Source organism: Antennarius striatus, chromosome 9, assembly GCF_040054535.1.
Source record: "Antennarius striatus isolate MH-2024 chromosome 9, ASM4005453v1, whole genome shotgun sequence".
In the NCBI taxonomy this organism is placed as follows: Eukaryota; Metazoa; Chordata; class Actinopteri; order Lophiiformes; family Antennariidae; genus Antennarius; species Antennarius striatus.
The window spans coordinates 7,616,636-7,627,437 of NC_090784.1; the positions used below are offsets into that span (position 1 = coordinate 7,616,636).

The 10,802-nt window shown below is 39.3% G+C and overlaps 1 protein-coding gene across 1 annotated transcript; it reads right to left on the reverse strand.

Moving 5' to 3' along the window:
* Positions 1-2,281: 2,281 nt before the first annotated feature.
* Positions 2,282-6,916, reverse strand: LOC137601738 (cholecystokinin-like). Its single transcript, XM_068324104.1, has 4 exons — positions 6,845-6,916; positions 4,741-4,820; positions 4,360-4,540; positions 2,282-3,810 (listed from the first exon to the last, which is right to left on the reverse strand). The coding sequence occupies exons 2-4, from the start codon at positions 4,816-4,818 to the stop codon at positions 3,671-3,673; spliced, it is 399 nt and encodes a 132-aa protein (XP_068180205.1). The 5' UTR covers positions 4,819-4,820; positions 6,845-6,916; the 3' UTR covers positions 2,282-3,670.
* Between the last annotated feature and the right edge of the window lie 3,886 nt (positions 6,917-10,802).

Consider the following 10,802-nt stretch of genomic DNA (forward strand, 5'->3'; position numbering starts at 1 on the left):
TATTGTGTTTATATGTTTTATAAAATTGAATATTTTATACAAACCTGATATTTATTTCTGCAGATATGAGTGCAATCAAGTGCAAATTGTGTGATCATACAATGAAACGCATGGAGTTCCTGTTTTTGGAGGCCAGAATGACCAACCTGTGTTTCAGCTTGATGTCACAGCGTCCCTGTCTGTCGGAATGCAGCAATAGAATGTTGCAGCACGATGGCGTAGTGGTTAGCACTGTTACCTCACAGCAAGAAGGTCATGGGTTCAAACCCCAGCCTTTCCAATGTGTTTTGTCCGGGTACTCTGGTTTCCCCCAATAAAACATGCGTCTAAGGACCCTTAGGCCATGTTGGCCGACAGTGGCAAACGCACTCGGGGTGTAGCGGCCCGACCAACCCTCACTCTGACCTTGCAATTTTGTTGTAAAATTGTATAGTGACAATAAAGTTCTTCTCGTCTAATAAACACACTACACAGCCTTACTACTTTTCACCTACAGTGCGAATTCGTGCATCAACGCTCGCGACTTCACCTCATTGCAGATTTTTGGTAGGCAGTCACGTGACACCGTATCGCATTCTATTGGCTGACGGCATCCGGAAGTGCTCCACGTTCTGTGAGTCTGACTTCTGTGAGACACAAAAGTGCTTTAAACAGTCGATAAGAGTGTGGGAAAAGGTAATACAGATAGAAGGTGGTTTAATATCATTATGGGGAGGGTTCATAAACCTTTAAATTACTGTAAATAATAAGATAAATAGTTTGTCACTCTATCGTGGAATTCGTTAATCCCGTGTGATTCCTGAAACGTATTACCCCTGAGGAACGAGTTCGCACTGCATGCCTTTTTAGGCACACATGTCTGAAACCTGATGAGATTTAATCACAAAACAAAAAGCAACATTTTCAGGAAACCAGACCCACAAAAATTTGTAAGTCAGGGTAAAATGTTGAATTCAGGGGTGTCTCATGTTGCAGTCTCTGACAGCCTTAGGTAGTGTCTGCTCCATCTGTCTGGATCTGCCCTGAACAAAGCGTGAACAAGATGAAGAAGTGGAAATTTACTATTATTCCTCTCTGTTCGCTCTAACATCAGCAGAGTAAATATGAACCAACGTGCTTGTGTAATATTCACACTTGCTGACATTCATTCATTCATTCATCTTCCAAATTGCTTTATCCACTGTAGTGGGTCACGAGCGGCTGGAGCCTATCCCGCGTGTCTTAGGGTGTGAGGCCAGTGCACCGCGGAGCCACACAGAGACAGACGCGCACACACACACACACACACACACACACACACACACACTACGGGCAATTTGGAATGGCCAGAGAATAGTGTACAGTGTTGTGTCTACTCACATGCCTCAGAGACATTCTGCATCCACATGTTTAAACAGTTGGAAGAAAGATTACACTGATTCCCCATCATATATTACAGTTATTGATAAAATATTATTTGTCATCTGCAACTATCAAATCAAAGTTCACTTTAAAGTTATTAACATAACACACATCAACTATTTATCCCAAATTCAACTAAATCATTATTTACTGATTGTTGCAGTCTGAAGATTACTCGCCCCTGAATGACCATCACCTGTAGTTGTTAGTGGAGACCCTTCAGCTGCAAACGTGATGCACATTCAGACGACAGCTCCTGGCAGCATGGACAAAGGCTTCCCGCTCTGGAATGTTCCCAGTTTACTACCTTTTATAACTTCCAACACAAAAGGTGATAACATTTTCAGAATGATCAGAGTCTGTTTCTGAAACAAAGTCTTTACGATAAATTTGGGATCATTGTCCTCTTAGAATGTCGAATGATGCACCGGGTTCATCTTCCTCAGATGACAAGATGTCATTTTTTTTTAGGATTTCTTGATTTTGATGGAATCCTCCTTACTCTTTACAAAATGCAGGTTTTCCATTTTCCATTCATCCATTTTCTTGAAAATAGAAGGATGGTTTCCATTATAGTTTAGATAAATAGTTGTCATTCCTATACTGATGTATTTCGAATGTTCTTTTTTGATGAGGTTATTGAAGCTGTTAAATTATTCATTTTACCTAATAAGCTAATATACAGTTAGGTACTTTTGCTTCCAAGTGAGACATATTTAATTTCAGATTTCATGTCACTGTAAACATTAGAAATATGTAGTTCTATGTTCATTTGTTTCTGTTTCTAAGCATAGAGTGGAGCACAGCTAATCTGACAGTATATAAACGTCTGTGAAGACAGTTTATTCATTAGTTCATATAATATTTTATTCATTCCCAGTCAGAGTTATCGATAAATCACAAAGAAAACACAACAGAAAAGACTTTTGTCTTCTTATCCTGTGATCATCAGACATCACACACACATTATTTAATTTACAAAATCACATCAGTTACATGATCAACTATGTTTATAGGGACAAACTGTATTTTCAAACTAAAACAGCCCTCACTTGACTTGATGTCAAAAATTTTGGTCTTTGCTCCTCATCAGTATTCAATTTAATTAACCTGGAGGACCAAATTCATATATTGTGTTAAAAAATGGTCATGGCGTGTCCCCATTGCCCATCACCTTGGTCTTTACAACACCTTCTGTGGAAACTAACAACAGCAGAGTACTAATAATGATTAATCATTTCTGCTTTGTATAACTTAATTAAAATTCAATATTATTTGATGACACTTGTACAGCAACATGACAGGCTCAATATTTCAAGTGCTAATCCTAAAATATCCTGATTTATGTTTGCAGAGTGACACCAAACGCTCAAATATAAGGATGGAATGGATGCCTTTTATTTCTCTGTTTCTAGTGCAGTTGAAGCAGGAAGCTGTTGCACAAGGTGTTTGGGATCAGCCCATCGTAACATCATTAAACTATAAACGGTAAATTCATTTGAAATTTGTTGATATTTTCTATTATTTTTTTCTATTATTTTTTTCTATTAAATTTGTTGACATTTTCTATTATTTTCATATCAACAAACCTCATGAACACACAAGTATTGACTTAGCCAATGAAAATCACCCAATCATCGTCGATCACCTTCTCTGGACACTTCACTGCTCTCCAACATGTTTGCACACATCAGTTACTCCTCAATAACAAATAAATGTGGACCCAATCCCACATCCTGCTGCAAGACATCTTCACTAGAGCAACACTATAATCTGTGTCAGTCCTCAGCTGAAAATAGTTCCCCAGAAATGAACTTTTGTTTGAGTTTCTAAACCGTACAGTTGAAACTAAATCCCAAATCATTTGTAAAAATGATACTACATATTTATGAGCTTTATTTTATGATTCATGTCTTCAATGGAACCACATGATCATGACACTGAGCGCCACAGATAAAGAAGTAAGATGTAGAGTTTCAAACATACTGTTAATTTTCAATGGGATTTCCTGATATTAGCAACAATGTAGCATTTTTCCTTTCCCTCAAATTTTCGTTCTATATTTGAGAAGGTGAGCAGTGGTTTAATGTCATGCTCTGAGCTCAATTTATTTTTTAGGGTAATCTTCTGCTTTAAAGATGCTAAACTCATCCTAGGATAAAGTCAAGATGTAGTTACAGCAAGTGCTGTGTGAAAAGGGCTCATCCTGTCAGGGGCTTTTATTGGTTAGGGCTTACAACTCAGGTTTCAGTGAATGTGAGCAGTGCCTCTAGGAGGAGTACTCGTACTCTTCTGCACTGCGTCGGCCAAAGTCCATCCAGCCAGCATAATCTCTGTCCTTTATCCTGTGGCCAGGGGCCAGACCGCTGGCTCTGCTGCTGAGCGAGGATCTGGTCTGGTAGGGTGAACCTGGAGGAGACGTTGGAAAGTACACAATGACATTTATCATGTAATGAGGACAGAAGGATGCTTTTTTTTTTCTGCTTGTATAAATCAGATATCCATTTTTCTAGCTGACTGAATAATGAAAAGGTGTCTGTCTGAATGAGGCTGTTGAGGTGAGTCGTGTTCATGTCTGTTTCTGTTCCAGTCTGTGTGTCCTGTAAGACCAGTGAGCTCAGCTGGTGTCCCGGTCAGACAGTGTTCAGTCGTAAAAGAAACAGAGATACACGGTGACACGCAGAGAGAGCAGAGGGTGAGGTCAGGAGGGAAGGACACGAGTGGAGGGGGGAATAATGAGGAGGCATGGAAAGACAGAGAGGAAAGAGAAGTCTAGAGGGAGGTGGGAAATGCCATATGGTGGGATGAAGACGCAGCACGAGTGATGGCTGATTACAGAAGGCTGGGCGTCAGAGAGGGGAGGGGAAAAAACACGACCCGGAGCAAAATAAGACGTAAGAGGAACGTGACAAACGAGACCAGATTCCTGCTTCGGGTCCTCTCCACCTCCATCCTCACCTTTCCTGGAGATGAGTCTGGCCAGCAGCTGACTCAGGCTGCTCTGAGCATCTACAGCTTCCTGGGGTTGGTTGTAGTTGACTAGATTTCCTGAGGGGGGCACTGGAGCTGAGCGGGCCTGGCGCGTATGGTGGGGGGGCAGGCTGTCGGGCGAGCCTGCCTCACCCTCAGCTCTCTGTGACTGGGAGGAAAAAGAAGGCGAGGAGGGAGAACAAACTCAAAGTATGAAGTTTTGAACATTTAAATATTATTAGAAACAAACTTTCGTCTCAATAACATGAAATGTATAAAGTAGATGTTCAGTTTAAACTCATTCTGTTACACATGGGGTGAATATAATTTAAGATCATTTGGCTTTGTGTTTATGTGTTTGTGTCTCACCATGACAAGTGAAGGCAGACTCAAGGAACCACTGGACAAAGCAGCCAATAGAACACACACACAGATCACTACGTTCATGACTGGCAAGACAAAAGGGGAGAAATACAACATGTCACAAACTTCAAAACATATATATTTTTTCATTTTCCACGGTATCTCGTTGGTCCACGGCTGTTCATCGCCTCTCTTTCCTCTGTTAATTTTTTTTTAATCGTCTCACGTCCTTGTGATAAATGTGTGCGTCTGGCAGGGATAAAAATCACAATGAAGGTTTAGCACAAAGTAATGTTAAATCAATAAAGTGGGTAGTAAGCAAGATTAACCTTTGACTGCTGGGCCTCAAGCAAAGCTCATTTTGCCTGTCTGAAAAATTACTTTGCTTCTGGGTGGTAGAAGAATTTAATTCCATATGACACATATATGAAGAATTGATTTGTGTTGAAGATAATAAATGTACACAGTCAGCATTAGGAGCACCCCCAAGGACATGCGGATAATCTTTAGAGATTCTGACTCATTACTGCCATTAGAACCCTCAGAGAGAAAATAACACTTTAATTCTCCTAAATGTGAACATACTGGAAACTTAAATTTACAGGATGTGAATCCCAAATAATAATCTGTATCTTCTTTGCGTCTCTCTATTATATCATCATCAATAGATCTCAAAAGATGAAAAGATCAGCACAGCACAAGTGTGATGAACAACGATGTACGTGATAGAAGAAAATAGACTTTACACACTGCAGCATTTGTCACAGGGATTACTTAATTTTCTTACACCGGATTGATCTTGGAGGCTTTCAACTTATTAGCTGTGATGAATGTTTTGGGCTGGAACATTTTTTCACAGAAAATCATCCAGTTATGTAAAACCACCAACAAGTCAGTCTCCAATATTTCAACCCCTGTCTCTGCGACTGCCTCGGTGTTTCTTGGAATGACGCTTTGCTGCGCTGCGCTCCAACAGGAGGGCTCGCATAGACTATTTTAAAAACTGACCTTTTCTTCACAAAGAATCAATCTCAAAGCAAAATGCAGAATCCGAACAGCGTGTGTTCATCCTTCAGCAGCCTGGACTACATTAGGAAGTGTTCCCTCACCAAACACAAAATACAAAAAACATCTCTCTCTTCAGGATCACACGTTCAGAGAAACCTCGTAGCTCTGCAAGTTTAGAAAGGAGACATCTAGAATCTACACACGTAATCATGTGAGCCCCAACACCGTCCCTCTGAATAATTGTCTTTAAATTGACCCAGTGTTGGCGTAAATAGTCATTCTCTTGATGCTAATATAATTCAATTATCAGCTGGTCAATGAATCTGATTCATTATGCAATGGGCTGGTAATGATGTGGTACAGTAAAGTATGTGAAAGCCTCTCCTTTTCTCCTCTCCTCTCCTCTCCTCTCCTCTCCTCTCCTCTCCTCTCCTCTCCTCTCCTCTCCTCTCCTCTCCTCTCATCTCCTCTCCCCTCTTTTCCTCTCCTCCAAAAAGAAAATAACTACAGAAGGGAAAAAAAACCCATTTATTTTAAACACCTTTATTATCACTTGCTGTGTAGACATGAATTTTGGCCTTTGTCAACACTGATTTACAATTTTTCCTGTTTCTGTTTATCATCTACATACAATTTTGTCTTCAAATCGAAACGAGGAGTCACAAATTCTGGTTATTTACACAGGCATGAAGTGAAATATTATGCTTCTCAACAGCCTATAGCATTAAATTAGTTGTAACTCAGCCATCATTCAATATTCACTAAATAAATTCTTGGAATATAAATTTCCTAATATGCTGTCAGCTGTGTCTCATTTATCTAAAATATTTTTTCTGAATCATAACGGTCAATTAAATTTTAATGAAGTAGAGTTTGGGCATGCGAAAATAAAATGTATATAATGCCTTCTCTTTTAAACAACTTTTAAATGTAATAATAATAATAATAATAATAATAATAATAATAATAATCCACCCTTTAAAAAATACTTTAACATCAATTTCACACACAAAACATTTCATTTCAACATACTACTGATGTTTTCTCCTCCTTTTCAACGAGTCTACGAGGTCAGATTTCAGAATCAGTTTTTTGTTCTTACCTGCAGTGTTTGTTGTGGATCAGGACAGGACGAGTCTGAAGATATTGAGTGGCACTCCTGCAGAATTCAGGCTGTGAGTGAGTGTGTGAGAGATGACACCATGCTTTATACTGACACACAGGAAGTGGGATGGGCCTCAATAGGTGGGAGGAGCCTGTTGCTGGCGCAGACATGGACGGCACTGACGTATCTGAGGACGCAGACTGCAAATACACAAAAGCATTCTCTCACGTACATGCATGCAAACATATGCAGACACACACACACACACACACACACACACACACACACACACACACACACACACACACACACACACACACACACACACAGGAACACACACACACACACAGGAATGAACATACTGATACTTTTATAAAAGACTGAGGCACACAGAGGTAAAAAGTCAATGAGACAGATTATCTAATCTGTATTCATACATGTAGATGTGAAAAGAGAACAAGGAATAATGAAAAACAGAATATATGTCCCACCCTGCAGCTCTACTACTGTGATTGAAGAAAGCAACCTGTATTCCTGTGCCTTTCCCATTTCAACAAGGGCAGACTGACTCGAAAGCAGAGACGACGTTTCAGTCGTGACAAGAAAATGCTTCACTCTACAAGAAAGTGCTTCCTTCTAGTTCTCCATCAAATGAACTGGAATTACTGAGTGACTTCTGGAAAGATGAGCTTTTCATCATAAAGTAACTGAGGCTTTTAGCAAAACTGCACAGAGTAATGTAATGTAAGAAGATTTGAGCCACTCTGTTTTCCTAAAAACACAGTACAATCAGTCAAATTCACGAATATTAAAATTGTTCCTGATATCAAACCTCAGAGAATGTTATGGTCTTTTCTCCTTCAACACTGAATTGAAAGGAATGTACAGCATGTCCTTCGACATGCATGACAGACAAATTCACAAACTATGACTGGTGGGAGGTTGAACTGCTCTTACATCTGACTGAACATGTCTAAACGTTAAATAAATGGTTGCAATGAAATGTGTTTAATGTTCTGCAGGATTCTTTGAAAAACCTGAATAAAATGTTGAAAAGTAAGAATCAGGGTCATATATAACGGTGAAGTTATGTCTTTTATTGAAAAAACTTTCACGTCTGATAATAAAAATCTCTGGAATTCGGAGAGAACAAGCTGCACAAGTGGATGAATGCTTTGCAGAAAAGGGATTTTTATACATAAAATGATGAGAGCAGCACAATGGAGAAATAACATAAGTGGTGATGCAACTTAAAAGGTTCATGAAAGCTGTGAGGATCTGCAGCCCTTAACTCATCGTGCAAACTACAACACATGAATGAGTGACCGTTGGCGTCATTCGCAGTATTATACAGTTTCTCTGTGGACTTCTAGCATTCAATATTCAACAAAATGACTCAGAAGGAGTATGAGGTATGAACTCAGCCGTGTGGATTGTGCTGCCTTCATTTGACAGGATTCAATCTTTCCTTTTACATCAATTCAAATATTTTTTTATTTTTTTATTTATTTATTTTTAAATATACTGGTTTGATCCCCAAAGGGAAATTAAGAACGCACACAAGTCAAATATGACTTTCCTTGCAGAGGCATTCATTATAGAAAAATTCTTTCACTTTTCAAGACCTGTCGTTAAAAGTTCTCCGGGGATCTTTGCATGAATAAAGTATGACTGTTTATTATATCAAGGCTCTCACTGTGTCCCAACTTTTTATTGCTATTGTCAAAAGTGACAAAAACCGGTGCATTTCATCGATCACGTGTCGAACACAATCTGAAGGGATGCATCGTATCTGCTCTGTACGACAGCTCGCACACAAGACTATTTCCACACATGGTCTGTCCTCTGTGTGTCTATAGCTGTACTTCAGAGTACGAATACGGCTAACATTGTTTCCTAACACTGTCATCAGCAGCTGTTTACCTGTTGATGGGACGTTCATGTGAATACTGTCAATGCCACCTGTCCAACTTCTATTGGTCACAAGCAAACACAGCATTTTAACAATCTTAAAAGATGCTCTAAGGTATAATTTGTCACCTGCTGTCTGCAACACATCTTTCTTTCTGCGCTGCAGTAATTCAGATATGTGATTAAGTCTCATTCAGAGGTCATCAGTGTTTAATGTCCTGGGAAAACGTTTCTCCAGAATCAATGACACCCGGTGTCTTCACTTTCAAAATCTGATCCCTGGAGTCTGAGATATCTGGAGTGCTTTTGTGCAAATGAACAACTGGACAAATGACACCCCCTCCCTTAGGGTTTCATTAAAGGAGCACAGCTGTAAGGTTCCTCTGACAGCTTCTGTCTGCTGGTGGGAATAACAGACGAGTGTGAGCCACATCGCAGGTTTATTACCTGGCGTCCCACAATCCTCTATACATGTCCACACTGTCCCACTAGGGGGCCACAGAGCTAAAGGTCACATGGGACCTTGTGCGCAAGACATTTTAATGATAGATGATGATATATCCAAAGACACATACGCAGTATTCTGTTAGTAGTTTTCAAATTATCTGCATTGTTTATTTTTTAACTACTGTATGTACTTTTTAATGTCATGGCTCAAAAATAACATTGATCAAGGCATCAAATTTATTTCAACAATCTGAATAACATTAAATGCATCAAATTTAAAAAAAAAAAAACGAGTTAAAAATGTCAAAAGACATTTCTCCAATGAAAGAATTAAAAGTTAATAAATGAATTGTGAGTATATGGGGCAGCAGCACCTCAGTCCTCCGGGTCTTGGCTTGGGGACCAGAGGGTGGCTGATTCAAAACCAGCATGAACCAAAAATTATGTAGCTGCCTTTGAGCAAGGCACTGATTACCACAAGCTGCTCGTGGGTACTTACTGGTCCCTTGTGTGTGTGTGTGTGTGTGTGTGTGTGTGTGTGTGTGTGTGTGTGTGTGTGTGTGTGTGTGTGTTACAGTCTGTATATATATGGATGAAAAAATCATTACAGTATACTGTATACTCAAATGTTATTTTTTGTCAGATCACCTCATTTTCTTCTCTTTGGTGTTTGCTGACACTTTGTCCTTGTCTGAGCTCATTCTCCCGTGGTTGTTCTTTTGGATATGCTATATATATTTATATATATTATGGTACAGTACGTGAACTTATTCAGCTGTAAGAAATGATTTAGCACAAATTTCCCCTGAGGTTGTTGTTGCTTTTATTAAATGATAATAGGGCTGTTTTAAGTTGGTTTCACGGATGTAAACATGACCATTTTGCTCACAGCGTATTTGCATGATAATTTTCCTGTATCGTGTTACAGGGAGCTCAGTGTGGCTTAATCATACAAAAGAAACACGATGCCAGTCACAGTTCCTTTAGAGACTAAAGTCTAGTCTAAAGGTTTTTAATGTGGTATATTTGTTCTTCAATAGAGGCTTGGCACCATAGTGGACTAGTGATAAATACCTTGCAGCAGTAAGTTAACTGTTACAGTAGGTTTTTCTATATACTAGTCTACTGCAGCCTGTAAGAGGTCACTTTCTCCACAAATTCAGTGTGTATATGTTTTTGTGTTGTATTTTAGATACTCTATTTTACAGTGAAGGAACACTGTGGATGACAATATGCTGTGATTTATATTATTCTCTAGATGTAATCAATAACATGAGCTGCTCAAATGAAAACGCCTCCACGACTACCTGAAAAGCTAGACTGAACATCTGCTGCTACTCGAGTCAATGAATTGGTACAACAACACTACACATGATATTAAATAATGATTTAAGATGCATTCAGGTCTAGAGGCCAAAGCTGATGAGACTCACCATGATGATAATAGTAAATCCATACGGTATATTTAATTCATTAACATTTGGTCGGTACTCGGTGTCGTCTGATGAACATTCATTGATTTTCCGTACTGCTTTTCCACCTTCGTGGGTCACGGAGGTTGCTGGAGTCTATCCCAGTGGACTTCCGTGCATGAGGC

Excerpts from the sequence above, each read along its gene's own strand:
- LOC137601738 (XM_068324104.1), bottom strand. The coding sequence starts at position 4,818 with ATGAACGTAGTGATCTGTGTGTGTGTTCTATTGGCTGCTTTGTCCAGT. Across the intron at positions 4,541-4,740 it reads GTCTGCCTTCACTTGTCATG|TCACAGAGAGCTGAGGGTGA; the intron begins GTGAGACACAAA and ends TTTTCCTCCCAG. Across the intron at positions 3,811-4,359 it reads CAGACTCATCTCCAGGAAAG|GTTCACCCTACCAGACCAGA; the intron begins GTGAGGATGGAG and ends CGTCTCCTCCAG.